The 27,927-nt window shown below is 53.3% G+C and overlaps 17 protein-coding genes across 17 annotated transcripts; 13 read left to right on the top strand and 4 right to left on the bottom strand.

The window, feature by feature from the left end:
- Positions 1 to 787: 787 nt before the first annotated feature.
- Positions 788 to 2,371, top strand: ASPSYDRAFT_90510 (uncharacterized protein; the record flags this gene model as incomplete). Its single annotated transcript, XM_040852348.1, has 5 exons — positions 788 to 927; positions 990 to 1,362; positions 1,421 to 1,433; positions 1,482 to 1,552; positions 1,604 to 2,371. The coding sequence occupies 5 exons, from the start codon at positions 788 to 790 to the stop codon at positions 2,369 to 2,371; spliced, it is 1,365 nt and encodes a 454-aa protein (XP_040702142.1).
- An 800-nt stretch (positions 2,372 to 3,171) lies between these two features.
- On the top strand, positions 3,172 to 3,636 carry ASPSYDRAFT_90509 (uncharacterized protein; the record flags this gene model as incomplete). The annotated part of the gene is made up of 3 exons (XM_040852347.1): positions 3,172 to 3,237; positions 3,283 to 3,394; positions 3,449 to 3,636. The coding sequence occupies 3 exons, from the start codon at positions 3,172 to 3,174 to the stop codon at positions 3,634 to 3,636; spliced, it is 366 nt and encodes a 121-aa protein (XP_040702141.1).
- Positions 3,637 to 4,698: 1,062 nt separating this feature from the next.
- ASPSYDRAFT_204479 (arylsulfotransferase family protein) lies at positions 4,699 to 6,285 on the top strand (the record flags this gene model as incomplete). The annotated part of the gene is made up of 2 exons (XM_040843856.1): positions 4,699 to 5,448; positions 5,523 to 6,285. The coding sequence occupies 2 exons, from the start codon at positions 4,699 to 4,701 to the stop codon at positions 6,201 to 6,203; spliced, it is 1,431 nt and encodes a 476-aa protein (XP_040702140.1). The 3' UTR covers positions 6,204 to 6,285.
- Positions 6,286 to 6,429: 144 nt separating this feature from the next.
- Positions 6,430 to 7,119, bottom strand: ASPSYDRAFT_32383 (uncharacterized protein; the record flags this gene model as incomplete). The annotated part of the gene is made up of 1 exon (XM_040844974.1): positions 6,430 to 7,119. One exon carries the CDS (start codon positions 7,117 to 7,119, stop codon positions 6,430 to 6,432), a length of 690 nt encoding a protein of 229 aa, XP_040702139.1.
- Positions 7,120 to 8,129: 1,010 nt separating this feature from the next.
- ASPSYDRAFT_153723 (uncharacterized protein) lies at positions 8,130 to 9,647 on the top strand (the record flags this gene model as incomplete). Its single annotated transcript, XM_040842313.1, has 1 exon — positions 8,130 to 9,647. One exon carries the CDS (start codon positions 8,130 to 8,132, stop codon positions 9,645 to 9,647), a length of 1,518 nt encoding a protein of 505 aa, XP_040702138.1.
- A 226-nt stretch (positions 9,648 to 9,873) lies between these two features.
- Positions 9,874 to 11,084, top strand: ASPSYDRAFT_58812 (lactonase family protein; the record flags this gene model as incomplete). Its single annotated transcript, XM_040849591.1, has 2 exons — positions 9,874 to 10,229; positions 10,283 to 11,084. The coding sequence occupies 2 exons, from the start codon at positions 9,874 to 9,876 to the stop codon at positions 11,082 to 11,084; spliced, it is 1,158 nt and encodes a 385-aa protein (XP_040702137.1).
- Positions 11,085 to 11,925: 841 nt separating this feature from the next.
- Positions 11,926 to 14,035, top strand: ASPSYDRAFT_46349 (inorganic phosphate transporter). The gene is made up of 5 exons (XM_040847202.1): positions 11,926 to 12,075; positions 12,126 to 12,644; positions 12,697 to 13,441; positions 13,509 to 13,680; positions 13,727 to 14,035. Exons 1-5 carry the CDS (start codon positions 12,003 to 12,005, stop codon positions 13,904 to 13,906), a joined length of 1,689 nt encoding a protein of 562 aa, XP_040702136.1. The 5' UTR covers positions 11,926 to 12,002; the 3' UTR covers positions 13,907 to 14,035.
- On the top strand, positions 13,808 to 14,659 carry ASPSYDRAFT_1048186 (GFA family protein). The gene has a single exon (XM_040839811.1). It carries the CDS (start codon positions 14,140 to 14,142, stop codon positions 14,575 to 14,577), a length of 438 nt encoding a protein of 145 aa, XP_040702135.1. The 5' UTR covers positions 13,808 to 14,139; the 3' UTR covers positions 14,578 to 14,659.
- Positions 14,660 to 14,741: 82 nt separating this feature from the next.
- Positions 14,742 to 15,967, top strand: ASPSYDRAFT_204472 (putative malic acid transport protein; the record flags this gene model as incomplete). The annotated part of the gene is made up of 2 exons (XM_040843855.1): positions 14,742 to 15,707; positions 15,764 to 15,967. The coding sequence occupies 2 exons, from the start codon at positions 14,742 to 14,744 to the stop codon at positions 15,965 to 15,967; spliced, it is 1,170 nt and encodes a 389-aa protein (XP_040702134.1).
- Positions 15,968 to 16,093: 126 nt separating this feature from the next.
- ASPSYDRAFT_58809 (uncharacterized protein) lies at positions 16,094 to 17,854 on the top strand (the record flags this gene model as incomplete). Its single annotated transcript, XM_040849590.1, has 4 exons — positions 16,094 to 17,292; positions 17,356 to 17,421; positions 17,474 to 17,760; positions 17,835 to 17,854. 4 exons carry the CDS (start codon positions 16,094 to 16,096, stop codon positions 17,852 to 17,854), a joined length of 1,572 nt encoding a protein of 523 aa, XP_040702133.1.
- Positions 17,855 to 17,856: 2 nt separating this feature from the next.
- On the bottom strand, positions 17,857 to 19,856 carry ASPSYDRAFT_79475 (CocE/NonD family hydrolase; the record flags this gene model as incomplete). The annotated part of the gene is made up of 1 exon (XM_040851002.1): positions 17,857 to 19,856. One exon carries the CDS (start codon positions 19,854 to 19,856, stop codon positions 18,090 to 18,092), a length of 1,767 nt encoding a protein of 588 aa, XP_040702132.1. The 3' UTR covers positions 17,857 to 18,089.
- Positions 19,857 to 20,144: 288 nt separating this feature from the next.
- Positions 20,145 to 21,917, top strand: ASPSYDRAFT_204463 (uncharacterized protein; the record flags this gene model as incomplete). Its single annotated transcript, XM_040843854.1, has 3 exons — positions 20,145 to 20,274; positions 20,318 to 20,944; positions 20,999 to 21,917. 3 exons carry the CDS (start codon positions 20,145 to 20,147, stop codon positions 21,763 to 21,765), a joined length of 1,524 nt encoding a protein of 507 aa, XP_040702131.1. The 3' UTR covers positions 21,766 to 21,917.
- Positions 21,918 to 22,232: 315 nt separating this feature from the next.
- Positions 22,233 to 23,550, top strand: ASPSYDRAFT_204461 (uncharacterized protein; the record flags this gene model as incomplete). Its single annotated transcript, XM_040843853.1, has 5 exons — positions 22,233 to 22,435; positions 22,488 to 22,904; positions 22,969 to 23,072; positions 23,128 to 23,259; positions 23,308 to 23,550. 5 exons carry the CDS (start codon positions 22,236 to 22,238, stop codon positions 23,475 to 23,477), a joined length of 1,023 nt encoding a protein of 340 aa, XP_040702130.1. The 3' UTR covers positions 23,478 to 23,550.
- A 23-nt stretch (positions 23,551 to 23,573) lies between these two features.
- Positions 23,574 to 24,105, top strand: ASPSYDRAFT_1048132 (uncharacterized protein). The gene has a single exon (XM_040839810.1). The coding sequence runs from the start codon at positions 23,671 to 23,673 to the stop codon at positions 23,980 to 23,982; it is 312 nt and encodes a 103-aa protein (XP_040702129.1). The 5' UTR covers positions 23,574 to 23,670; the 3' UTR covers positions 23,983 to 24,105.
- On the bottom strand, positions 24,106 to 25,709 carry ASPSYDRAFT_1048131 (uncharacterized protein). Its single transcript, XM_040839809.1, has 3 exons — positions 25,495 to 25,709; positions 24,358 to 25,441; positions 24,106 to 24,303 (listed from the first exon to the last, which is right to left on the bottom strand). Exons 1-3 carry the CDS (start codon positions 25,579 to 25,581, stop codon positions 24,230 to 24,232), a joined length of 1,245 nt encoding a protein of 414 aa, XP_040702128.1. The 5' UTR covers positions 25,582 to 25,709; the 3' UTR covers positions 24,106 to 24,229.
- Positions 25,710 to 26,248: 539 nt separating this feature from the next.
- On the top strand, positions 26,249 to 26,924 carry ASPSYDRAFT_69421 (uncharacterized protein; the record flags this gene model as incomplete). Its single annotated transcript, XM_040850469.1, has 2 exons — positions 26,249 to 26,339; positions 26,398 to 26,924. 2 exons carry the CDS (start codon positions 26,249 to 26,251, stop codon positions 26,742 to 26,744), a joined length of 438 nt encoding a protein of 145 aa, XP_040702127.1. The 3' UTR covers positions 26,745 to 26,924.
- Positions 26,844 to 27,852, bottom strand: ASPSYDRAFT_90495 (PQ-loop repeat-containing protein; the record flags this gene model as incomplete). The annotated part of the gene is made up of 5 exons (XM_040852346.1): positions 26,844 to 27,091; positions 27,151 to 27,424; positions 27,490 to 27,693; positions 27,741 to 27,758; positions 27,808 to 27,852. 5 exons carry the CDS (start codon positions 27,850 to 27,852, stop codon positions 26,844 to 26,846), a joined length of 789 nt encoding a protein of 262 aa, XP_040702126.1.
- Positions 27,853 to 27,927: the final 75 nt, after the last annotated feature.

Below are 27,927 nucleotides of genomic sequence, written 5' to 3'. Positions count from 1 at the left end.
ATGGATATGGCTTGGACAGTGCGACGAGATAAGATCCGGAAACGGATAGCGTTACATCGGAGAGTGGCAGCAGTATTCCGACCACGGACACAGGCTTCGGGCGGAGACGAGACAGAGTCATGGTTCGCAGCTTTAAAAATATTCAGTACCGCGACAAATTGCTGTCTCGGACATTCCCTTGCAGATCGGGTGCGGGATTATAATTGATATGGAGTAGGAGGATGAGGATGAGACCTGGCACCAAATTAATGTCTGATATGCAGCGGCAAGGACGAAGGAAAAGCCTCCGCCCGAAGCGGCAATCCGGGAGGTCAGGATCATGCAGGAGGATCATGCAAGAGCCTGCTTCTGGAAATAAAGTGGCCCAGATCGGTCGATCCGGGCTCGTCGACTTGCAGCCGTGGGCGAACCTGTCTGCCGGTTCCACTGTCGGGATTGGCTGCGCAGATCGCCACGGCTGAGTGTCCTGGGGTTGTATTTGCTTTTTGTCCGCCAGTTCGAACTGAGAGGTCTTTTCAGCTCTGCTTCGCTGTGTGACGCCGTGGCAATTGCCATCACGTTTTGGGCTTGATTGGACGCGGTGTGGTTGATATCTCCAGTTCCGACTTTCCGTGGGCAAAAGACTTGCTCCGCAAGGGCTGATGGCGGCCCTTGCTTCGTTCAGTGGCTGCAGGATCTTCTGACTATTGATCTTCAGCCCATTTCCTTCCGGCCCAGAAATCATATATCTCCCGGGCATGGCCTTTTCTCTGCGAAACTACCCCATCCCACCACCACCACCACCACCATGACTGTCACGCCACAGGCCACCGAGACACAAAGTCTGCTGGAGAGCCAGCCAACAGACTACAAGGAATCCCCACGTTCATGGTCGACTCCGAAAAAGGCTGCTGTGCTGGGAGTGGTGTCCTTTGCCGTTTTCAACGAGTAGGCTCTTTCCATCCAAAGAAGGGCCAGAAGGGCCAGGCTAATACGAGGGTCATCGACAGTGCTGTTGGAACAGGCATCGTCAATCCGGGCGCATCCCAGATCGTCCGTGAATTCCAGATCACAAACCCAGCCTTCACACCGCTCCTCATCTCCGTCCATGTCATCGGGATGGCCATCGGGCCTCTCGTCGTCTCCCCCGCCAGCGAGCTATGGGGCCGCTGTCCACTCATGCACGTCTCCAACGTGCTGCTCATGCTCTCCCTGGGAGTGGGTGCGTTGAGCACTGATATCACAACACTCCTGGTCGCGCGAGTGATCACAGGAATGGCCGGCTGCATCCCGATTGTCCTGGAAGGCGGATTCATAGCCGATCTGGTGGCCGCTGAGAAACGGGGGAAAATCATAGCAGTATGGGCTTTGGCACCGGTCTCGGTATGTACATCTGACATTCTTCAAGGATGCTCTTCACGTTGCTGACCAGAGTTTCTAGGGAAGTGCAATCGGTAGGCGACATGACAGTGATGCAGTGTCGACATGACTGACTGGTTTAGGTCCGATTGTCGCCGGTGAACTGACGCTTCGATTTGGATGGAGGTGTGCATTCTGGGCCATGTTCGTCGTGGTGAGACCGTTGCAGTGTTTAACCCTATACTCCCTTCTAATGTGACACCAGGCCACTGTTCAGACTGTCGTCGCCATGTTCGTCCTCGAGGAGACCTCCGACCCCTCCGTCCTTCGAAAGCACGCCAAATCAGAAGGCTCTCGATCTAATCAATGGGACGCATTCAAGACTGCCTTTGCCCGCCCCGTAAAGCTCGCGACGCTGTCCCCCGTCGTTATCCTCTCCGCCTTGAAAACGAGCATGGCATTCGTCGTCTTCTACATCCTCATGTCAGACATACCTGTGCTGTTCGGCGACGAGTACGGCTTCGACTCTTCCCAGATCGGATACTGCTACATCAGTCCCACCATCGGCGCCATCTTTGGCTTCACCGTCCTCGGCGCATTAGCCGATCGAGTCTTCCAGAAACGCTCCGTCAAAAGAGGCGCTAGCAACCCGCAGGACCGCCTCGCCATTATGTTGTTCGAAGTCCTCCTTATCGCGTTTGGGATCCTAGTCTACGGCTGGTCCGCACAGGCCCATATGCACTGGGTGATACCTCTCCTCGGCGCCAACATCACCATTATTGGGGCTTCAGGGACCATCGTATCCCTGCAGCAATACCTGACGGATTACTTTGGGCCGCACGTCCCCAGTGCAGTTGCAGTCTGCACCGTTCTGCGAAGCGTCCTTGGCACGTTCCTGCCTTCGACCATCCCGGCTTTGTATGACACGTTTGGCTATGGATGGGGGAGCACGATGCTTGCCGGTGCAGTTCTGTTATTCTGTCCTATTAAGTCTCTTCTAACCCGCTACGAGGGTTATTATGAAGACGCCTAGATCTGTACTAATACCTATTAATACCCGGCATCTTGCATTTCTAAAATATCAAATTTGCCATCTTCAAACGATCAAGTCTACTGAAACTGGGATGACATCGGCAATCCATAAAAAAATTAATATATGTACCACAAGCCTGTAACTAGTCCGATAAAGGATATTCAACCTTGATATCATACAGCGTCATAGACAGCCACCATTGACTCTTTCGCACAATACTGGCCAACTTCTGCAGCCGAGCTTTCCGAGATCAAACCATGTCCAACCCTCAGCACCCAATCACCTGTTGGTATCGGGTTTGTGTAACACACGACCCCGGTCTCGCGAGCCAGCGTACAGATTGCGAGGACGCGAGGGGCAGAGATGACGCAGGGAGGGTTCTCCAGGGAGAGCAAGGACGAAGGTTAAATTCCGATCGTCTCCGGAGGCGATTTCTGATTTCCGCAAATTGCTTTGATTTACAGATGTCCCATGACTGTAGCCATGATGCTTCCGGAACAGAGGATGTGCTGCTATGGTAAGACAAGCCAGTTAGGCTCAGATTATTGGTTCTTCGAACTACTAGTGTCGCCGACTGTTCGGTTGGGATACTGGGTTATTATTTATATTTTCTACCATAGTTAGCACACGTAGTTGCTAATTATTAAATATACAAACTGTGATAACATGTATTGGGGAGTAGAGATTCATGTGCCGAGGCAGACGATCATCAGTTCAGCGACCGAGGTTGATCTTGAATTCGCGACTTCATTCATCCTTCATTATTTTCAACATCAAACAAACCCCGTCTACTCCGTACAATGCCAGACCCAACGCTTCTCAAGGCCGCCGGCTACGGCTCCTTGGCCGTATCCCTTTTGCACGCGGTCAGTCTCCACTGCATGAGAAAACGGATAAACTAACCGTCACAGGCCTCAGGGAGGAAATTCCAACAAACACATCAATTTCAAGCCCTCCCAAATGTCGCATACACATTCAGCATGAGCGGATGGTATCAGGGGAGTGGCTACCTCATCCTAGCTGGTATTAATTATTCTCGACATGAACTGTAAGCTATGCATGCTAACACGAGTCCAGGCCTGTTGAATTTCCACTGGGCGCAGAACCCGGGTCTTCTAGAGGAGCCGCTTGGACGTGCCATGGCTTCTTTGCTCTCAGTCATGGCTTGGACGGTCGCCGCGTGGTATCTGTGGAGGGGCCTTACGAAGGACGGGGTGATTATAGCGGCTGCTGGGTTGTTTCAGGCGTGGGCGGCACTGAAATGACTGGCTTGGGATATCAACAGACCAGCATCTAGATACATTTTTCATGTATGGACCAGATTACAATGTCACTTGGATATATGGAAGACTATTCTCCAGAAACTATGGATGGGAGCGAACTGATAGCGAGACGGGGCCATTCCTGCAAACATACAAAACTCTGTTTCTATTGACAATCCGGTAGCTCAGATATAGGAGAGAACTTCCTTCCTGGATAGGCTTAATATCAGAAGGCTTCCATAGCATCTCAACAACAGTCCTGGCATAACCAAATCTCTCTCCCCTTCCTCATTTCATATAAAGCTACTTCTGGCACGTCCATTTCAAACATCACAGGGCTAACCACTGAGCCATACTTCGGAAATCAAATGATCGAGGCGAGGAATTCCGAACCTCCCCGCGATAAGCATAATAAAGTTGTACTTACTGCAAAACTCGGCTATTTCTTCTGTACTGTCATAGTATACTATCAAAGGCTAGGTTCTTTCTTTCCCCCGGCCAGAGTGTGGGGAGTGGGGAATGCCGTTCCATACTGGGGTAGACATGGAATGGATCCCCTCAATTTCGGCTCTACTCGAGCACGTATTTGCCGATAGACCCAGTACCTCACGCGGTTGGGAGGCTATCCTGTCCGCCTTATCGTTATGGAGCCAAAGGTATTCAAGCTTTCGGCATTTCATACGGCTAGGAACCACGATTCGGATATCAGGAACGAGGTCTGAGCGGTCGGTGCCTACTCCAGACTGGTGGATTTAGGGTCCACCATTGGCCCACTGGACATGATATTTGGAGACTCGGCGGAATTAACCCGCGATATCTTTGAATAGATGGCGAACTTGATTTACTCCGTACAGTGTGCAGTTGGAGAATCAAGCCGTGCCAAGTATAAAGACGATCATTCTTCCCCGGATTTTTGGTCCCACGGTAACGCCCGTTGTATCTACCTTGTACCTGTTTTTATAAAGTTTATACGTCAAGATGAAGCCTTGGTGTCTGCACGCTCTCTATCTCGCAGCCCTTGCCGGACCGCCTGGTGCTGCTGCAGAGACACACAATAACCAGCCCATGTGGCCTCTGCAGTCATTCAAAAGCACCCTCATCCAAGCACCCTATATGAATGTCACCAAGCACGGACAAACAGAGCTTGGCTACATTTTCATATCGCCGCATGATATGCTCCGTGAAACGGGGTATCCCATGATATACGACGACGATGGACAGCTCGTCTGGCGGGGGCCGCAGATGAACATCTCCGCATACCAGCCACAGATGCTGGACGGTGAACCAGTGCTCGCCTACTGGAATGGATATCTATTCCCTGGCTTTGGATATGGTGGTATCAGTATTGTGAACAGTTCATACGATGAGATCTACCGTGTTACGCTGCCCGGAGAGGAACACAAGTTCTTAACCGTTGCCGACCCCCAGACATTCGAGTCCTATATAGACATCCACGAGAGCCAAATTACCGATCAAGGCACTATGCTGGTAACAGCTGTTAATAACACGCAGATGGACCTGAGCTCGCTCGGCGGTCCAGAAGACGGCTGGGTGCAAGACGGTCTCTTCTACGAGATTGATATCAAGACCAACGAGGTCCTCTTCCGCTGGAGCACAGTCGAACATGTCTCCGAGCTTCCATTCTCGGATATCGTCCTGCCTCTTAATGGTGAAGGGGAAAACGGGACTGAACCATTCGAATATCCACACCTGAACTCTGTAGCGAAATACGGCGATTCATACCTCGTCTCTTCGCGGTACATGTGCAGCCTCTTCTTCATCGATAAGAATGGTAACGTAACTTGGAATTTACACGTACGTCAGACGCCCATATAGCCNTCTTAACCCCTCCAACTACTCCAACTTCAAAATCTAATAAAACCAACCAGGGCCAAAAAGGCGGCTCCTTCACACTCGCCCCCGAGGCAAGTTTCTGCTTCCAGCACGACGCGCGGTTCATATCGCAGACAGACGAAAAGATCACACTGCAGCTCCACAACAACGAAAACGCAGCTTACACCAGCGACGTCAAAATCACCACGGGGCTGATTCTCGAGCTGGATCTAAAGCAGCACACCGCGACCGCGGTACAGAGATTGTGGGACGCAGAGGAGCCCGTGTTTGGGCATTCGCAGGGTAGTTACCAGAACCTAACCAATGGGCATGTCTTGTTGCAGCACGGTTCGACTCCGAAGCTGGAGGAATATGACGAGGAAGGTGCGTTGGTTATGAGGGCGAGGTTTGGGTATGATGAGACACTGGATTCCTACCGGGGGTACAGGGCCCCGTGGATTGGGCGTCCCAGGACTGTTCCTGATGTGGTTGCGTGTGTTAAGAAAGGGAAGACAGTTGTATATGTGAGCTGGAATGGAGCGACGGATGTCCAGTCGTGGAAGGTCATGGCGGCACAGGAGTCAGACGAATTTGAGAAGGTGGATACTGTTCCTAGGAATGGCTTCGAAACGGAGATCCGGCTTGACGCTGCCCCTGAGAAGGTGTTTGTGGAAGCTGTTGGGGGTGTTGGTGATGGAAGGAGATCTGAGGTTGTTTCTGTCGGAGATCGTTGTTAAGCTGGATTCATGGGGTTCAGTGGAGCTGGATGTAAATAATTATACGAAGCCAAATAGTACATATCAAACCTCTATACTGGATGTTGGCGCTTAATACAGAGTTATACAGAGGTGGAGACTTCTTATAGATGTGATCGAACACTCAGGTACTTATAAATATGAATGCTGTTCTATTAAATTCTCACGAGATACTTCCGAAACAAACCAACAAAAGCAACCAAAACAATCAATACCGCCTCTTACCCTTCGAAGGCCCAGCCCCCGACGGGGGAGTCGAACCCTGACGAGGCCGTTTGCCCATCTGGGCAGGGGGAGTCCGCGGCGAAGGCACCGAAGAGCTGCTAGTCGGCGAAGAAGGGCTACTGGTTGGCACACGCCCATAAGAACGGCCCAGTCCCCGTCCCCGTTCCCTCGCCGTCATACGCACCGGCTGACTAGAATTGCCATAGTACCTAGGGTCCCGCGCCAGTCCAATATCCGGAGCGAACTCCCAAGGTCCAGGCGGAGCGCCTGCACGGCCATTACCCGGCTGAGGACTTGGTGATGATGCCGATTGTCCAGGACTCGAGCTACTACGCGGCGACATGGCCGAGGCACCACCGCGGTCCCGTCCTGATGTCCCCGGTGCGTATCTGTCCGATAGGGGAGACGGAGACTGACTCCCGTTCAACCTGTAGATATTAGCCATGGGCGAACCACCGTGATTGCGATTCCCAGGAGGCGTTGGCGGGCCACCAAACCCCCATCCTACATTGCGAGGCGGAGTTGCAAAGGAGCCTCTGCCTAGGCCTGGCGAGGGGGAAGGGGAACTGCGTGAGTGCGGCGATGACATATTCCCTCCGCCTCGAGAGGGAGATCCTGATGGGGAGCGAGATGGAGTTCGTCCAGATCGGGAAGAGCCTGGTGTGCCTGGCATTGTGACGATATAATTTGGTCTTGATTATTAGTTTGTAGTTTGTAGCTTGTTTATGTTGGAGTCAGTAGACGGGCTAGGTGATGAATTTATATGTTCATGTCTAGCACAGGCACGCTTTGATGTGAATTATTCACCTTTTTCTTAAAGGTATCATGAAAGGACTGGACATATACCAGGGTATCTGCTTTATGCTATTCTGTGAGAACTGTATCATGAAGGCTTTGTTCTATCAACATATATTGGCTGCGCATTATGATTGAAGTGATCTGCTGCACATGCTGGTCTGGCCGGCTCATTCACAGTTGAGCTTGGGTACTATCTCAAAGAAAAGGTATCTAAGCCATCTACCGGGGTATGTTGTTCCAACCGGTCCGGTGATACAACCTGTCAACAGCTGTAACTCGCTTTCCACTTCGATAGAATATGGCTTTTGACTATCCCTGCTAATGCTTCAAATATAATTGGAAGTGCAGCACAACCTGTCTGAGAAGCCCGATGCCTGCAGGGGCAGCACTGATCATGACACCAAACGAACTCATTCGAGCGAATCTGGAATCGTACCTGGTGTTTGGTGTATGATAGTGTATGATACTGGAACTTCCAGCAGCAAGGTAGAGTTCCGGTCAGGCGTGGTTAAACTAGTATTGATATAGTGGCGGGATACACTACAAAATAAAATAAGGATATACATCGTATCATCGGACCTTCATTAATGGCCTTCCGATCAAAGCAAACGGCCCAATTTCTATAAAGCCAGCTGGATCGATCTAGGACAGAATATGAACCGAGTGAACATATCCTGTCCAAAACACTGACCGAGCTGGTCTTGAGAGTCGATTTGCATAATACAACTAAACCCGGGACACTTGTAGTGTGTACTGCTCGTTTCTTACTGGTATGATACCGTATGTCTTGGCAGTGTTGATCTGCAGCCCGATCTGACCTGTTCCTTTCGTTCCTTCAAACACCAAAATTCAGCCAGTTTACTCCATCCTGTTCTCATCACCACAATGCCCGCCACTCTTCACAGCCTCAGCCCCGAGATCATTGATCTCATCGTGCTACAACTATTTGTGCTGGACGTCAATGACCCTCTCGGCCCCTATGCAACAATATCACGCCCATTCCAAGTCGCGGTGGAACGGTTTACATTCACCAGGGTATACGTTTCCGGAGACCACCAAAAACGACTGCGCGCAATCAGCGCTCATCCATGGCGCAAAACAGCGCTGCGCACACTTATATACGCAGTGACCCTGCCTCCATATCCGTCCTTCCGTCGGTACCTGAAGGAACGGCGCAGGGAGCACCGGGCCAACCTTGTTGCATTCCATAAAGGCTTGACGACACTATGGAAAGAACTCGCCACCTGGAACGACAAGACACACTTGGTGGACCTCCAAGTCGGGGCCGAGTCTCCAACGGACGAGTACGACGATGACGGGTGGCACGAAGGATGCGAGGACTACCGGTGGCTGTATCCCGACCACAGCCTGAGCATTGACAGCCAAAAGGCAGCGCTACCTACCGTGGACTGTGTCAATAGTTTCTTGGTTGGTGGTGGCCGGCGCATCCATCCGACCGCGTTCAAGGAAATGTTTTTGACTATGCCGAACCTGCGCGAGCTGAACCTGACACTACCGCCTGTTCATGCCCGCTATAAAGTCTCACGGGCAGAGTACAGAGATGCACTGGGTAAGGCCCTGGAGGCTCCCACCCTGCAAAAACTAGAAGTACTGTGCCTGTCAGTGCGAGACTCTGCGCCGGAAAACCATGACTTCAACATAGCACTCGCGGAGGACCCGTCGTACCCAGACGGGGATGTACTGAGCCATGCGATACGCAAGTTAGCCCAGAGAAGCCTCCGGATCCTCCATATGGACGGCCCGTGCATCGTCTCCCCAGCATTGTGGGAATCGGGGCAGGGTGACGATGGAGAATTTCCATACCTCACTGAGATGGCAGTGGATATGACAATTGTTACTTATGACGGCCGATGGTATTATACGGGGGATCCTGCAGCAGTCACAGCTCAGGAGCTTGATTCAGAGGAAGAATTGATGATAGGGGTCGAGGACGAGTCTGAGTCGGAGAGGAGCGATGACTCGAGATACGACGAAGAAATCGACGAGGAGCGTGCTGCGTTCTTTAATGGCAACATCCCCTACCATCCCTGGAGGCGAAATCCAGACCCTGATATGTTTGACCCCTTGGTTCGGAGCCTAGCAGAAGCGGCGCTCCGTATGCCACGGCTGCAGTATCTGAATGCCTCGACCAAGGGCAGCAGGGGGTATAAACGATACCGTGATGTCGATATTGACCTTTGTTCCCCGGGATGCTTCCCGCCCGTTATGAAGGAGCTACAGGATACGGCTCACAGTGTAAAAGACTGGAGATGGATCATCGGTCTTGGGCTGGAAGTGTCGTGGACTCCGCCGATCGATGTACAGCAGACGATGAAGAAGCGGGTGGGTGAAGACGGCAGGGTTCTCATACATAGAGATACGAAGGTCGTCCATCAGATCTAATATCTCATATAATGATGACTTCGCCCTGATTGGTGTAACTTGTATGAATTATTCCGGGCTTCGCTCCATCGGCCGATCTCCGGCTATTGACTGCTCATATGCCGACGCTGTAGTTAACTAGTGTAATAGACAATAAATGCGGGGAGATTTTAGTCTCCAATTAATTACAGTCCTGCAGGCTGCTTATAACCTCAGCTCTCTCCTTCTCTCAATCTCCAACTGCATCATGTTTCGCTATCTTCCTTTCATCTCCCTGGCAGCTGCCACGAACCTCTACGCTACACACTATGACGGCAACATCTACTCCCTTTCTCTTGACGGCGAAAACTCGCTCTCCATCACTTCATCTTTGAAGACATGTGGCGATGGCCCAAGTTGGCTGACGTTCGACTCGCCGACGCGCACACTCTACTGCTCCGACCACGCAGGCGATGCCACTGTCAGTGGCTCATTGAGTTCATACACAGTCGACAAAGATGGCAGACTGACTGAGCTCGCCAAGACCGCCGACGTAGGCGCCGCAGTCCATAGTGCCATGTATACCGGCGAGAACGGAGACAAGTACCTGGCTGTTGCGCACTAGTAAGTGATCCTAACCTCTCGTCGAACCAGATTGTGAAGAGTAACATTACCAGCGGCGGCTCCGCCCTGTCGACCTTCAAACTCCCTCTCAGTCCTGATGATGAGACCTTGCAGGTCTTCCGCTACAAGCTGTCCCAGCCCGGTATCCGACCAGAGCAGGACGCCGCGCACCCGCACCAGGTCATCCTCGACCCAACCGGTTCTTTTATTCTTGTTCCCGATCTAGGCGCCGATCAGGTTCGGGTGTATTCCATTGACAAGGATTCGGGATATCTCCATGCGTGTCCGAGTCTGAACTACACTGCTGGAAGTGGACCGCGACATGGACTGTTCTGGAAAAGTAGTCCGTCGCACTTCAGAGAGACTCCAGTGACTATGCTGTACACAGTCAGTGAATTAGGCGGACATTTCAATGCGTTCGCTGTCTCCTATCCATCCTCCGGTTGTCTCGATTTCAAGGAGACGCAATCCTTTGTGCCGTACCCAGGCGGACGGTTACCAGAAAATGCTTCACTCTCGGAGCTTCGCATGCACGGAGACTCCTTATACGCCTCAATCCGCTTCGACGGGGGCTTTCCCCCGAATGACTCGCTTGCGACCTTGGTGCAGTCACCCAATGGCACTGTGGCATTCAGCGAAATTACATCCTCGTATGGGACGATTCCGCGCACGTTAGCTATTAACAAGGACGGCACCCTGGTGGCAATTGGGAACCAGGCTTCGTCGAATGTCGCTATTGTCATGAGGGAACCGGAGAGTGGAAGACTCGGTCGGATGGTTGCTAATTTGCGTGTTGGGGAGCCGGGGCAGGCGAGTAATTCGTCGACGGGGTTGAGTAGTATTATCTGGGAGTAGACTTTTTATAATATGCTCTTAAAGATATCCGCTGTTAAGGTGTCATTCAAGGCTCCTTGTCTGGTTAAAAAGGGTCTTGCATGTATGCTGTCCGGTAAGACAAGAAGTGATGGATATAGCACGAGTTAGGAATAGAATATCAAGCCTAGGTATAGATGACCATCCCGAGAACCAGTAGCTGGAATACCGAGGTTGAACTACGGCTGTCCTGTTACACAGCTTTCGTTTGCAGCATCACATTCTGTACACTGTTCATCCATCTGCCGGTCTGCTGCCACCACCCTGGTTAGTAGTTACACAACGTGGGCCATCGCGTCCACTTTAACGGACAGGTGGGGTTCGGGTTAGACAACGGAGATCTGCTGTGTACCCTGCATCTTACCTTACTCTGACATCTTTAGCTATCCTTATTAGCCATTCAGCAAGCCGATCCGATCCACGGGCCCGGCCGCGGTGGCAGTGTTGAGACTGCTTGGAGTGCACGGACGGACGCGCATAGAACGGCGCATATCGCGGGAACAGAACAAGATGGATATTCTGGAAGTTGGTCCACTTGCGAACTGTGGATAGTTGGACCGGTTCATGACAGACATTGTCGGTGGCCATCTGGAGTATGCTCGACTGCTGTGAAGGACGCTGTTCAGCAATGTCCTTGTTTAACAAAGCAGTGAAGAGCCAGCCTATTGCCCAGTCTTCCTGCAGGAGTCGCAGTGGCCACTGCCAGGGCTTGTCGCCTCCACGTGGGCTGCTGTCAACAGCCAAGAAGCTTGGAATCATCCGATGGTCTTGGACATTCCTCTACCTCCTGCCTTGGTCTTTATTCTGCCCGGTCTTTATTAAAGACGACATCTGGCAGCTCCATGACAGCTGCCAACCCACAATGCATTCCTGTCTGGTCCTCACCAACCACTCGAGCCTATGGCCCTCCACCAGTATGACTATATTTTTGCGGTGACCACGATATTCGCGTTTCTCGATGCCTGGAATATAGGTACCAGTTCCAGTTCCATATCTACCCACCTTCAAGTCTAACCCAGCTAGGAGCCAACGATGTAGCCAACTCGTTCGCCTCGTCGGTCTCCTCGCGGTCCCTGACACTCAAGCAGGCGATGGTCATCGCCGCCTGCATGGAGTTTGCAGGGTCCGTCAGCGTCGGCTCGCGAGTCGCCGCAACAGTCCGCGATAAGATCATAGACCCCCACCTGTACGATGCAGAGCCCGCCGTTCTCATGCTCGCCATGATGTGCGCTATCATCGGGTCGTCCTCTTTCCTGACCATCGCGACGCGCTTCGGACTGCCCGTGAGCACGACGCACTCGATTATCGGCGGGCTGGTCGGTGCGGGCACGGCCTCGGTGGGGATAAAACAGATACACTGGGGCTGGCATGGCGTTGCACAGGTCTTTGCAGCTTGGGGGATTGCCCCGGGAATAGCAGGTGTACTGGGCGCTGTCATGTTTCTGATAACGAAGCACTTTGTCCTGGCCAGTAAATACGCCGTGCACAGAGCTCTTTTCTCTATCCCGATCTACTCGTTCTTTGCGATCGGAGGATTAACCAGTAGGCCATCCATCACTAAACCCCAGTTGCAAGGGAAACACTAACAGACCAGTGCTCATCGTGTGGAAGGGCATCCAGCTCGACGTTGAGCTAAACGCCATGCAAGTCTCCGTCGCCGTGATGACCGTCGCAACCGGCTGTGTCCTCCTGCAAATCCTCTTCCTCCTCCCCTACCTCTGGCGCCGCGTCATGAACGAGGACTGGCAACTGAAATGGTACGACATCTGGCGCGGCCCATTCCTACTCACCCGGCCTCTGCCCAGCCCTCCGCCAGCCGGACGCAGCAGTCTGAACATAAAAGACTACTACCGGGGCCACCTCACGCAAGACGAGCTCAAATGCCTACGCGCCTCCGAACACCTCCTCCAATCCATCCAATCATCAACCTACACCTACACCGACACCGACACAGAGCGCCTAGACAGCCACAGCCAACCAACCACCGGCCTCATCGACGGCATCCCGCCCCGCCCCGCAGGACCCTGGACAAGCTGGCCCGTACTCTGGTGGAGCATCCAACGCATCCTGTACCACGGGCTCGAGCAAGACGTGATCCAGGCTCAGAAGCGGCAGACCGTGCTAACGTGGGACATCCAGGACATGCACGCGCGGGCGTCGCGCTTCGATAACAGGGCCGAGTACATGTACAGCTCGCTGCAGATCCTCACAGCCGCGACGGCGTCGTTCGTGCACGGGGCCAACGACGTCGCGAATGCAATTGCGCCGTTTGCGACGACGTATCTGGTTTGGCAGAGTGGGGAGATTAGGAGTGAAGTCCCTGTGCCGACGTGGGTTTTGTACGTCGTCCTACTCACTTACCCACTTACCTGAATTCGTGATAAGTGTGTGGTACTGACTTGGTAGGTGTTTCGGCGGCGGCGCAATTGTGCTCGGCCTCATGACGTATGGATACCATCTCATGCGCAATCTGGGGAACAGATTAACCCTGATGTCGCCGTCGCGCGGGTTCTGCATGGAACTGAGCAGCGCCATGACTATCCTGATGGCCACGAGGCTGAGGCTGCCAGTGTCAACGGTGCGTCTTCTTTACTTACTTCGGTGGATAAGACTAACGATAGCAGACGCAATGTATAGCCGGGGCGTCCATCGGCGTTGGTCTGGCGAATGGTGACTGGCGCTGTATTAACCTGCGGCTTGTTGCGTGGATCTACTTTGGCTGGGTGATTACGGTGCCTGTCACTGCGCTCTTCTCGGGGATGTTAATGGGGTTGATTTTGAATGCGCCGCGTTGGCCATCATAGAATAATAATATATACCCTGTAGGTAATTATATGACGCTAACGAATTCAATAAGCAGTCTGGCTTGGCCTGCCCGATATGGCTAATAACTAGTAGCTACATGGAGAGGAATGTCGCATCGCATATACGAGGTCACATTGTGATGTAATGAGGGGTATATATTTCCCCAATCCTTCAAATAAAACCATCCACAGTGCATACCTGTATATCTGTATAGCTATATCTGTATCTAACCATGACATCTCCCACCGTCATCGGCAGCTGCTACTGCGGCAAGACACGCTATCAAACAACCGGCCCCATCTACGGCCTCTCCTTCTGCTACTGCACAATGTGCCAGCTCGTCCACGGCGCCCCCTTTGCCCCCTTCGTCAACGTCAAAAGCGAGCACTTCCAGTGGATTGAAAACGCAGCGGTCGTGGAACTCCGGCTTACCGACTTTGCCACGCGCACTGTCTGCAGCTCGTGCCATGCGCCGGTGACAATGGTCTACGATAAACGGCCGCAGGAGACGGGCCTTGTTGCTGTCACTGTGGATGAGGAGCAGTCTGCCATGGCTGTTCCGGAGTTGGAGTGTCATATATTTGTTGGCACGAAACCGAGGTGGTATAAGATCAGGGACGATGCGCCGCAGGATATGGGCATGCCGGAGGATATGAAGCAGTATATGTAATTACTTGTCTTCTTTATGACTTATAGTCTTGTACTTGGTATCGGACTTGTGTGGTATAACTATGACATCACGGCCTCGTCAGTGCCTGAACTTCCATAATTTACATTTACAGCAGTGAAAGCTACACTTCATAATATGTAGAGTATTCAAAGCTACGTTTCGACATGTCTGAAGAGCTGCAGCCAACACGGCCAGTTCTCCTGGCCGTGTGGAATTTCTCGTCGTCGTGGTTCCTCGCCCCCCAAGGCGTGGCCATCATCGCGGCCATCCTGCACCAGCTTCACTACCAATTCGACGCCCTCCCCATCCTCGCCAAAATCGTCTGGATCTACGCGATAGTGCTCCTCGGCCTCAGTCTCGCAATCTACATCACCCGCATAGTGCTGTACCCAAGGCACGTCCTCCGGCAGATCCGCACCAGCGTCGTCGAGGCCTCCTGCCTGGCCAGCATCCCCATCGCCTTCACCTCCATCATCCAGATGATATCGCTCCAATACACCGGCTCCGCCGACCTAGTCGCCTACGTCCTGTGGTGGATCTCCACCGCCCTCTCCATGGCCAGCGTAATCGGCGTGCCCTACCTGCAACTCAAAATGCAGCCGGCGGGCCTCGAACACGTACCGCCAGCCCTCCTCCTCCCTATCATCTCCATCCTGACCTCTGCCGCAGGCGGTGGCACCATCTGCGAGAATAGCACCCTCAGCGCCCGCCTGCGCGTCCCCGCAATCATCATCTCATACATGGAACTCGGCGCCGGAATGGCCCTCACCATCTGCGTCGACGCCTGCATCATGTACCACCACTTCGACCAGAACTCGCCCGTCCGCGACAACGCATACCAGGACATGGTGCTATGCGGGCCCTACGGACAAGCCAGTTTCGCCCTCCACATCCTAGGCAGCGCCATAAGGCACAGCTTTGGCGCTTACAACCGCGGCTCGCTACTGACGGAGCAAGCGGCCGTGCCGATGTCGTTTGTGAGCCAGTTTGCGGGCGTCATGGCGTGGGGGTTTTCGTCGTTTTGGTGGTTTTTTGCTATACTGAGTATTGTGTATACCCTGCATGTGCAGTCGGGGGGGTTCAGGACTTTGTCGTTTTCTTTGACGGCGTGGTCGCTTATTTTTCCGTGGGTGAGTGAACATCATATCATACTATTTAGGCGTTCATTAATGAGGTCGGGATTTAGGGAGTGTATACGAATGCAGCGGTGCAGATGGGCAAGGAGATGGACTCGCCGGCGTTCAATGTGTGGTCGACGGCGCTGCTGCTGATGCTGGTTGTGATGTGGATTGTGGTGAATCTCCTCACCATCAAAGCTATTATCACGGGCAAGGTCTTTGGGTTGGAACGTGGGTGGAAAGTGCCGAAGAGTGAAGATCATTCTGTATAATCTATATAAATATAACTTGATAATAGATAATGTCCGCCGAGGGCCGAGACTCGGGAGGTGGAGATGCACAAGAGTTTAAGAACCGCCACTCCCCACCAGACCAGAGTATCTACAGAGTATGTACAGATGGAACACCACGCCAAACGAAAGCGCCTCTCCTACGCATGCAACCACTGCCGGCTCAAGAAAACACGATGCGACGAGCAGCAGCCCTCATGCCGCAACTGCCGCATAGCCGGGGTGCAATGCATCACCACCGACAAGCGACGCGCGGGCGCAGTCGTCACGCATCGCCGACGGTCTGCAGCAGACACACCGGAGTCGCAGCTCAATACTCCAGTTTCAGTCGCAGCATCACCCTTGCCATCCAATCACAGCCATCGACAGTCCGCGCAATGCTGGGACCGGTCAGGCTGGCGCAGCGGACGGCTCCCCATGATGCCCCGGTTCGTCGGGGGGTGCATGTTCGAGATTATGACCGAATGGCTGGATCTGGCGTTTTATCGACTGCGGATTCCTGCTCCTTATTCCGCTTTGCCTGGAGTCAGTCTAGCTTCCCAATCGGCGCCTGTTTCTCCACCAGCCCTGCCTGAATCCCCCGTCATGCAGAGCCTCGCACAGAACTTCAGGCAAACAGTCTGCTGTATATTCCCATTCCTCTCGGATGCTCATATCAGCCAGATCTGCGACTCCGCTACACAAGAGACTCTCTCCGATCAAGTACTAGCCTACCTGATCGCGAGCGTCGGCCTTATGACAGACCAGTCGCACCAGCCCACCATCACCGTATCCTCATACATCAACCACTGCAACACGCTTCTCGGGCACATCGTAGCAGAACGAACCGTCCGCTCCGTCCAGACCATCCTCCTCTTCTCCGTCGTCCTCCGAAGTAGGGACCAGATAGCCTGGGCCTGGGACATTCTCGCCCTCGGCATTTCCATGGCGCAGTCCATCGGACTCAACCAGGTAGGGAACTCGGGACCGGACACCGAGCGCTGCAATACATGGTGGTGCATATACGTGTTTGAAAAGATCCTCGCGTTTGAAAGCGGGCGCGCTTCTACAGTCTGGGACCGTGGTCTTCTCCAGTCACACATTCGGGCATCAGAAGAAGACGAAGACGAAAAAGACGGGTATAAACAGGCGTGTACAAGTCTGGCGAATACACTACATGAAATGCAAGACCGTGCAGCCGGAACATGGAGGCGCGAGGAGTGGCTCCCGCAGAGCGTCGACGAGGCAATCGAGGAGAAGGTTAGGACCGGTGGTGAACTGGCGATGTTGCTAGATGGGTGGTGGAGGAAGTTACCCTCTGAGTTTCAGTACGTGTCTATACCTCCCTACAAACTATCTATCTCGAGTAAAGTGTCTAACTAACTGCATAGGCCTGGATCCACGTCAGAGCAGGTCTCGCAGCAATCTGCATTCCTGTCTTTCTACTATCACTACGCGTGAGAAGCAAAGCACTATCCCCGCAAAGCACAAACTAAACTAAACATGCAGTCTAATCCTCCTAAACCGGAGCGCCCTGCTCATCGAACCATCCGAAATCCACGAGGTAATCGAGCGCCACGGCACAGGGAAGCCATGGAAGTCGCGCATTGCAAACGGGGCGACTGTCTGCGTCGAGGCCGCGCGCGAGATGATCAAGCTTGCTGTTGCAATGGTCGACTTGAATTTACCGACGTATCTAACGACACTGACCTCGCCGTTGCCGGCGGTTTATGTCCTTGCGGTGCATATTATCCGGGAACGGCGGTCTCTTCTGGTGAGGGCGGATTTTGAAGTATGTCTCTTCTCTTTTCCTTTGGATGATCAGAGTTAATCTCGTGAAGCTTATGAAAGCGGGAATTGTTATTGTTAGACGGCATTATCGAAGGCTAGAGGGAGATGTTGGGAATAGAGTGGATGGTGTCTTGTCCGCGCTGGAGGGATATGCTGAGCAGTGTCTACAGGGACAGGCACCACTGCCATTTGGAGGCAGCAACTCACCACCTTGTGTGGAACCAGTGATGTTGAATGGCTGGGGACCTTCAGCACTGGACTGGGCAGGATGGGACTGGAACGATCTGAGTCACTTGTTCGAGAATAGCGAGTAATGTAGCTTTGTCTATATACTTCATGCAAACGGCAACACCAGATGACTATCATACTCCCCCCCAACATGAACCCAATGCAATCCCTTATTCCTGACATGGTCCGGGGTCCCAAAGTTCGAAATCCCCTGGTAATGCCCACTTATGCGCAGCTGCAGACTCTCGCCCGCTTCGTATTCCACCCCCATTCCCCAGATCCCTATCTCCAACCGGGTAACGGTGCCAGGATTGATCTTCTCCTCCTGCTCGTGCGGATGGAATGGCCAGTTCGCGTGCATGGACTTGCCCGAGTTAATGGCGCGGTGCGAGGCTCGAAGAATCCCCGTTGGGCCTTGGTAAAGGATAACCTCTGTGCGCTTGTCGGGTGGGATTTGATCAATAGACGAGACGGGCAAGCCCTTCCACGGTATGTTGAGGTTGAACATCAGTTCCCCAGATGCAGACAGCTTGCTCAAGACGAGGAACACGTCCATGTCGCCGTAGTCGTCGCACCGCATGTAGAGAACGGCCTTGGGTATGCCTACCAGCTGTGTGCGCTGGGGGAAGGTGTACGTGAACTTGGCCATATCTGCTGGGTCTTCTGAATTGTACGAGACTGCCGCAGACGTTGACGATAGCTCATCGAGAATCAGAGTTCCATTCCCGTCAAGGTACGCCTTGCGATAGACAGTGCATGGCAAGGGAAAGTCCGGCTCGACGATGTTGGCTATCGGGCTGCTCTCGCCGTACCGCAGGATGGCCATCCTCACGCGAGGAGTATCTTCCCAGCCATTCTGCACACCTTTTAAATACCGATCGAAGAAGCTCAGCAACTCGGTGTTGGCTTCTGGGTTCCCCCACAGATCGTACCACTCCTGATAAGGATGCCAGCGCAGCCATTTATGCGGCGACTGCACCTCCAGCCAGCCGCGAATGGCACCCATGCCGTGCATCGTGTTCGTCCAAGTCCCGGTGATGTACGTTGGGATGTTGATCTTCCTCATATCCGGCCGTTTGTCATTCCACCAGTCCGAGGCGAGCGGGTGCTGCTGGTACATCTTGCGAAAGCTCTCCATGCCATTCCGCCCACGCAGCATATACTTGACAATGAGCCGGTCAAACAGATCCCCCCCGTAGATCCCCCCTCGCGCAAACTGCTCGCGGTAGAGATCCCCACAGCCCTCCCAGGGGGCAATGGCCTTCAACGACGGCGGCTGCAGCGCGGCAATAAACCACTGGATGATAGCCAGATGCGAGTTGCCTGCCATCCCAACACTCCCAGTACACCACTGCTGCCGCGCAATCCATTCAATCACATCGTACCCATCCTCCGCCTCCTGTGTACCCATGATCGCCATGCGACCCTGCGAGTCAAACGCCCCCCTCGAGTCGACATTGACAATCGCATACCCCCGTGCCACAAACTCCGCGGGATCAGGCGCCTCGAACTTCTCCAGCCCGCTCAGCGTCCCATCCCGGATCCCCAGATTCCACGGCGTCATTAAGCGCAGAGACTCGATGCCGTTGAATTTCTTCCCAAAGGGACTCCAGCAGAGGATGGCGGGGGTGCGCTCGTTCAGTGAGTTCGGAGGTCGGTAGACATCGGCATACAAGGTGCAGCCGTCTCGCACTTTGATCGCAACATCGTGGTCAACCTGGATATCGCATGGTAAAGCACGTCGCCCGGCGGCAGTTTGGTGGCCTTTGGGTAGGATCTCGGTGCGAGGGTTGAGGCCTTCGTACCCGCCGTGTCCGATTTCGGGGGCCTTGAGCTCCTCGATGGGGATTTCGAGGCTGAATTTCACAGGCATTTTGTTTGTCTACTCATCTATGAAACCTGAAAATGGATGTTGGATACTGTTATAGCTGCAATGTCACCGGTTCGGTTCGGTGCGGTTCGGCTCGCGGCTCCACTCAATCTCTAGACTGCACAAGCGCCATGGACAGGGGAACTGGGGTGCTGGTAATTAATCAAGGATGATTCGTCTTTTAGGTCTGGGGTATAAAGCGCGGGGTGGCTCCATGTACATGACAGCCATCACCTTGTCGTACTTACATAGTCGACCGCAAACTGGGCCTGGAGCATGCCTGACGACGCAATGGATAAAGGCGAAGCAGTGCACGAGGAAATCACCAGCCCCCGATTGCTCGAGCCAGCACCGGGGGACGTCGAGCTGCTCAGGGGGAGCGACACCGTCCTCGTTCCAACTCCATCGGCCGATCCAAGAGGTGAGTGCCCCCAGTATGCACCTATACAGAAACTGATGGTTAGACCCTTTAAATCTCCCGCCATGGCGCAAATGGACTCTCCTCGTCCTCGTCTCCGCCTACAGCTGCACATCTGTCGTGCTGTGCTCCGGCATGGGCCCCATCTTCTCGGTCATCCAGCAGCAGTATCCCGGCGAAGAGCAGCGCGCAAACGACCTCCTGACATACCCGACCCTGTTCATGGGGATCGGCAACCTCATCAGCATGCCCTTCGCGCTGAGCTGCGGCCGCCGACCCGTCTTCCTTGCGTCCATGGTCCTCCTCATCGCAACGGGGATCTGGTGCGCCTGTTCCCAGAGCCTGGGGAGCCACATTGCAGGCCGCAACATCATGTCTCTCGCGGCGGGCCAGAGTGAGGCGCTGTCGCCGGCGATTATCCAGGAGATTCACTTCCTGCATGAACGCGGGCGCAAATTGGCCTGGTTCATCTTCATCCAGAATGTCACGGCTGGCGTGTTCTTCGTGGTCTCGACGTATATGGTTGCGGCGTGGGGGTGGAGATGGTGGTATGGATTCTTCGCTATTATGAATGCCGCTGTCTTTATACTCTCTGTGGTCTTCGTGTCGGAGTCTTCCTTTGAACGATCGGCCACTGACATGCGCGGCGAGACTGTCAAGCCCAAATCAAGCAGTTCAGAGTCTGCAGAGTCTGCAGAGCCTGCTGTTCGCTCGGCATACGGGACAGTCCTGGACGTAGAGCAATATGGCCCACGAACATGGCGCCACGATCTTGCCCTGGCCGTCGTGAAACCCCAGTGGCACGACATCCCCATCTTCTACAAACACGTCCTCCAGGGCGTCTGCATCCCCATCACACTCTGGCTGCTCCTCCTAAACGGCGCCTTCCTCGGCGTCTACGTCTTCCAATCCGCCACATTCTCCACCATCCTCCTCGCACCCCCTTACAACTTCGCCTTCACCTCCCTGGGCTCCGTCCAAGCCGGCCAAATCGTCAGCTGCATCATCTTCCTCCCCCTCCTCGGCTACGGCAGCGACGCCACAATCCGCGCCCTCACAAAACACAGCAACGGCCTTTACAAGCCCGAATACCGCCTCCCTGTACTCGCAGTCCCCGCAACCGTCGGCATAATCTGCGGTATCATCTACGGCCAAGCCGCATCCTTCCCGGCAGACTGGAACGCCAGCGCAATCGTCGTCTCCTACAACGCGAGCTTCTTCGCCTTTCTCGGCGCCAATATCGTCGGGATCACATACGCCGTGGATAGTTTCCCGCTGCGCGCGGCGCCCTTCCTGGTTGTTGTCTGTGCGGGGCGTGGCATTATCTCGTTTGGACTGAGTTATGCGACGTTGCCGGCGGTGCGGTCGATTGGGTATGATAGGACGATGGTGGTGGAGATGGTGATTTGTGCGGTGTTGGCGCTGGGTGCGGTTCCGATGTTTTTCTTTGGGAAGAGGGTGAGGTCGTTGGTCAGGGGGTGGGTTGGTGTTTGATGATCTAGTAGTGTATCTAGTTGGGTTAAGATAATTACTTAGTTACGGCTATACAATACAGCAACTTCTTATTTAATTACGCATAATTTTATTTCACAGTATCTCTGTATTCTGGATAGCTGCTCGATGTCTCTACTCGTATAAACTCCCAGAATAGCAGAATCTGACAGAGAAGCTAGACTGCTACACTAGACACCATGACGGCTAGTTGCCAGCCAGCTTCTCGAACAGATTAATATAAGACTCTCGGCCCCACTACCATGGATGTGGACATCCGACATACAGCTACACCAGCTCCAAAGGCCTAGCAGGTTAGCCTGATATTGGAATAACCGACTGCAGCCGAACCGGACTCAACCGAGCCGAACCGGATTTGTATAGCGTCGTGAAGGCGAACAGTAGATATAAAAAACCAGTCAAGCATTCCATACTACAAGTCAACCATCATTGATTCAAACGGAGTATATACAATGTCTACTACCACTACTACCACTACTACTACCACCACTGCGCCCCTGCGCGGACGAGTCTTCTCGCACGGCACAGACGTCCATTATGGCGACTTCCGCGACGACCTCCTAAAGAACGGCTTCGCCGTGGTCAAAAATGCAGTCCCACGCGACCGCGCCCTCAAATACGCAGATGAGATCCACGACTGGCTAGAGGGATTGTAAGTCCATCCCTCCTATCACAAGTGACAAGTCAATAACAGCATCGAACAGCAACCTAGGCTACAACCGCAACGACCCAAGCACAATCCACAAAGACCACCTGCCCGATATCAACGAAAAAGGAATGTGTCTCGGCTACGCCGTCTCACACGAATCCTTCACCTGGGCCGTACGTCAAGAACCAGGCGTCGTGCGCGCATTCGAAACCGTCTACGACACACCAGACCTGATCGTCTCCTTTGACTCGGTGAATATCGGATTCCCGAACCGGTCTGATGTCAAACCAAACACGCCCTGGCCGCATCAGGACCAGGACCCGGCGAAGCCTGGGTTTCGGTGTTTGCAGGGGTTGGTGAATTTGCTTCCGAATGGGGAGGATGATGGCGGGTTGATTGTTTGTAAGGGGGCGCATTTGCTGAGTGAGGAGTTTCATGAGGCGTTTAAGGATGAGGAGCGGATTTGGTCGTGGTATTCTACCTTAATCTCCCTGTTCCTGCTTCACTTTTTCATGGGTAGTAGCTGACGTGTGTAGGACGAAGGAGTGGTACGGCTTCACAGACGCAGGGAGGAAATGGCTACAGGATAAAGGTTGCGAGTGGATCAAAGTAACCGCTGAGCCGGGTGATCTCTTGTTGTGTAAGTCGCTGGCCATACCATATTATACTGGGCCGATACTAATGTTTATAAACAGGGGACTCGCGCACGCCGCATTACAATCTCTCCTCAAAGACATCGCAGCCCAGATTCTGCGTGTATACGTGCTACATGCCGGTAGAAGATGCCACTGAGGAGCAGCTCCTGACAAAGAAGATGGCGTTTGAAGGTGTGTCTAGCAAGTTATACGAACCAAGTTCAACAGCTGACCGTGTAGAAACGAAAATGACGACCCACTGGCCAAATGCCATGCACGTTGTCGACCTGCCGGTTTATCGCAACGGCGAACCAGACCCGTATAACCGGACGAAGCCGCGAAAGCCGGTGCAGCTGTCGGAGAGGGGATTCAAGTTGACGGGCATTCCGTACCTCAAGGCGAGTGCATAAATAAGAGTCGAAATGCGTTAGTTGTTGCTATAGTATTACTATAAGGACCAGGCAGAAATGCAAATGATGTTGGAACAGAGCTTGGTAGTCACTTAATCTAGATACAGCTTCAAGACCCGTATGTACACCGGCCCGCGGGAGTGATAATGAGCCCCGGTGAGTTGGGTCAGGGTTTCCAAAGGTGGTACTGAAAATGGTACCTCATTCCAGCCTGCGAATGTATTATCTGCTGGTTTGGTCCTCTGCAGCTGGAGACTTTTCCGTGGGGTCATTATCAGATATCTTCCCCCTTCTGATCCTCCGCAAGAAGAACGAAAAGCATATCCAGCCGCAGAACCTTCTGAGGATAATCAAACCCAAAACGCCATATACCACCACGGCAATCCCAGCACGGCCATCCGCCGGCGCCCACCCGAGCGGAATCACCAGGGCTAACATAAACAGTGCATGCACGTATGTCCATAGTCGAGCAAAGAACATATGCCCGCAGGACTCTGTATCTTGAGCCAATTGCGATAGTGATCCGTCAACTCCAGCTTGAAGAGGGCGTCCATCGGCGTCGAGACTTTCTATGGTCGGCGGCCTGAAAATAGTGGCAGTGGCATCCCCACACGGGGTAGAATCTGGAGGATCTGTTGTACAGCGTGGCTGTGGATGAGATGATGGCGCTGCGTCCGTTGATGAAGAAGGGCGTGAAGAGGCAGAGCTGCCGCTGTTGGATGGTTTTGTAGCAGTTGTTGCTTCCACTGCGTTCATGACGCATCAGGCGGCGCAGATACTTCCATTCGACTTTTGCCTCCCAGGCCTTTGACACGGCCTCGGTAATCTGCTATGACGTTAGTAACTGTTGCCATCGAGCTTGTGGCATGCGGTGACCAACCGTATATGCTCTCAGCTGCAGCGAAGAAGGGAAGTACCAGCAGCACAAGGGAGACAATCTGGCCGTAGCCCATCGCATCACGATCTCCAGAAATGGTGCCCACGTCAGCTCTGTTCCAGAGTACATCGGTGATGCCGTAAATGTTCGCGGAGAGAAGCCACAGTATCCTCCACGTAAAGCTGTCCTGGCACTCGTAGAACGCCCAGGTTTCCGCGAGTGTAAAAGCCTTGAGTCTTTGCTTCCTCAAGCTTTTTCTTTTCGGGCGAGCAGCTTGTCGAGCTTGATACCGCAGCCACTGTCTCCGGACTCTCTGCTTCTCGGAAAGCGTCTTATACCCATGGACGGGGTGGTCGTGGCTTTTATCTTTCATTTCAGCAATATCGCCAACGGCGCCTGAGCTCGCACCGGTGACATTCGACGTAGCATCGCCACAGGGCTTCGAGTACAAGAGCTGAATAATTTCATAAGTGCTGTATATGATTAAATACAACACCAAAATCTGCCATGCAATGGGCAACCAGTTGTAATAGAGGTAATCCCTGTCGAACCCAAAGTCCTCGACAGCGCAGCAAAAATAGACATGAGACTGCCAGCTTTTGGAACGCTGCAGCAGCAGGAGTGTAGCAAGCAGTATCGCGGCGGCCGCCATCGAAACGCACCTCAATGCCTTGGTGACATGGTGGTCTTGCATTCTTCGGATCAGCAGGGGAGCCAGTGCAAGGTGGACGGTTGATGCGAGACATCCCAAGGCCACGACAGCGTTCACAGAGTACAGAGTGATGTCGCGGTATCTCGCCAAGGCTGCAATCAAGATGGCCATTTCCGAGATCAGGGCCTGGTCGCCAACGGAGATCATGAAGGACTGAAACGCTTCGAGGCGCTCTTCGCTTGCTGCGTGCCTTTCGATGCCTGTTCTCCTGGACATGCCCAAGGCTCTTCCAGCTGCATTTATCATGGTGCGCAAAGCCCGGCAGATAACCTCATCTACTTCATTTGTGAGTTCTCCTGGAACGGAATAGGTGACAAATGCGCCCATCATGGTCAGCAGCGCCGTCAATGCAGTGAACGTAAAGCTTGCAATAGCCTAGACAAGGAATTAGAGACCAACTGTTCCTGAATACCATAGGATATGCCTACGCCTGGGCCAACAATATCCGCATCGAACTCCACATTGCCGTTATGCAGTTGGTGGTATTGCCAAACCGAGGAGCAATTAATCTCCATGTTGGTGAATATGAGAAAGAAGATTTAGAGCAGGTCACAGAAGCAAAGGACGAGCGATGAAAAGGGCTGAATAGGGGGGAAGGTGGCCTTTTGAATGGCAAGGCTGGCAGAGCCTTGCACCGCTCATCGTTGACGATCAAGGCTACAGACGGGATTGAATCACGCAGTGTGGCCTATAAATGGCACTACTGCCGTCACATCCCTGTCTAATGTACATGATAGAGACAGGGCGAATTTGTACAAGCCTCGCCGAACATTAGCTAGCAGGGAACGGTTTGAATAGCGACGCTGCGAATAACTGAAGTGTGGTCAAGGAACTGCCCATACCATTTCCACTGTCCGCTGCGGTCCATGGAGAATAGCTTGTCTGTTTAAAGGCTTGTCTATATCGTACATTACAGAAGATCGGCTCTGCCATGATATCGAGTAGGTAGTGGGTGAGTACATCCCGTGGAGCATTTATGTTCGTTATATCTCAAATTGATTTTACTACTAGTAGACAGCGCTACGTATCTGCTTACCTAGTGCTGACTGCGCTGAATTACTTAGTAATTCCAGCGTCCGTGCAAAAGTTTATTATTATAACGGCTTATTATAAATACTCTCAGCTGTTCCCATCCTCATCGTTCCAATCAACCAGCCGTTCGCACCTGTTTGACTTACTGACATGTCTCGTATCGCCATCCCCGTCGTGCTCTGCGGTCGCACCACCGCCATAGGAAGACCCGTATCGCAATTTCTGCGACCAGAGTATGAAGGTACAAGCCATTTCCACCCGTTCAATTATCTACATCTACAAAATACCTAACAAGACAGTAATCCATTTCATCACCACTCCAGAAGGAGCACACGCGGAGCTCCCGCTGCTCCTCGCCGGTCGGGACCCGCAGTCCGCCCCGCCGTCGCCCGACGACATCGCCACGCACAACTACGCCCAACCCCCGCGGGCGGTGATCTTCGGCCGTGGGTTCGCTCACGAGTTCATCCAGGAGCTGAAGAAGGCGTACGCCGACCGCAGCCAGGAGCCTGTGGCCTGGGTAGCGGGAGACCCGACCAAGGGGCCGACCGGTATGCCGGGCCCGGGATACGCCGAGGAAGTGGTGAAGTCAGTCAAGGATGTATTGGCGGGTTGGAAGGGGGAGGACGACATTGTACTGTACTAGCTGTCTAGCTAGGCCGCGTATCGAAGCTCAATAATGACACTAAACACTCGATAAAGATTCGCCGTGGTAGAGGAATCGCCGTGGTAGAATGATGAACTGTTAAGAGCGTGGTGGGTTTCTTCTCACGACGTCAGACCCAGACGCTGTCCGAAAGACAGACGTTGACGATGGCATCGGGTGAAGAGTCACCTCTGTTTCTCTCGTAGACGCTGGCTGGCGTTTCTTTGATCGCTGTATAATCCAAGGCAGGAAATTAAACACGAAGCCGCAGATGAAAACACCGATCCACAGCGCCAGCTCGGTTCCGTATATCACCATGCCCAGGATATCTATTTGCGGCTCGAACACTGCGATGTGTAAGCCGTAGTTCGGTTACCGATACTCAAGTGTCATTAGAGTAGCATACCGATGGATACGAGCGAGAATAAATCGCCGGCAGCATCGATCCCCACAAAGATAAAGCTGATTCCGCGCACGGTGCGGTGGACGTATATATCCCAGTAATGCCGTAGAACACCCGCAGCAAGAAAGCACGCGCTGAGAACAGCCATCAGAATCATCGGCCATTCAAGACCCCGGTCTTTAGCTGCGCGCAGGGCAAAGATCAAGCCGGTCTCAATGCCTCCCAGTATCACGAGGAGAGACATGACCGCGGCGGCGCATCTCGAGACGGAGTATTTCTACAGCGAACAGCGAACTCATGAACATCACAAGGCTCTGCCGTGTTCCAACGGCTCAAACTCACCTTCCCGTAGTAAAGACACTGCGCCCAGGTGACAAGGCTGAGAAAAGTGAGGATTTGGGCCTGGACTCGCAGCGCCACATTCAGCTCCTCGACGATATTGTACACGCCAAGCGGGACGCCGGCGATGGCCCACAGCATCATCATAGACGCCTGGAGGCCCTCGGTATCGTGGCGCCGATAATTGATGAAGATCTGCGGCAGAAGCTGTGGATGATGAGCCAGGTGACGCTGGTGAAGGTTCCGGGACTCACCTGGACGGACCAGCAGACCTAAGTCGTTAGTCTGGAATATGGATCAATGGACAAGGAAAAGACTCACTGCGCCGGTGGTGCCAAGGACATTGGCTGCGACCGGGACATCCATGGTGGTGTTGAGTGTTGACTTGAAAATAAGACCGTCAGTCGGTGGAATTCCAAGGCGCTTTGTCAGCAGCTCTTC

Source organism: Aspergillus sydowii (assembly GCF_001890705.1).
Source record: "Aspergillus sydowii CBS 593.65 unplaced genomic scaffold ASPSYscaffold_6, whole genome shotgun sequence".
NCBI classification, from domain to species: Eukaryota; Fungi; Ascomycota; class Eurotiomycetes; order Eurotiales; family Aspergillaceae; genus Aspergillus; species Aspergillus sydowii.
The sequence above is the reverse complement of the archived record's forward strand: the minus strand, read 5'-3'. Positions and strand labels throughout refer to the sequence as shown.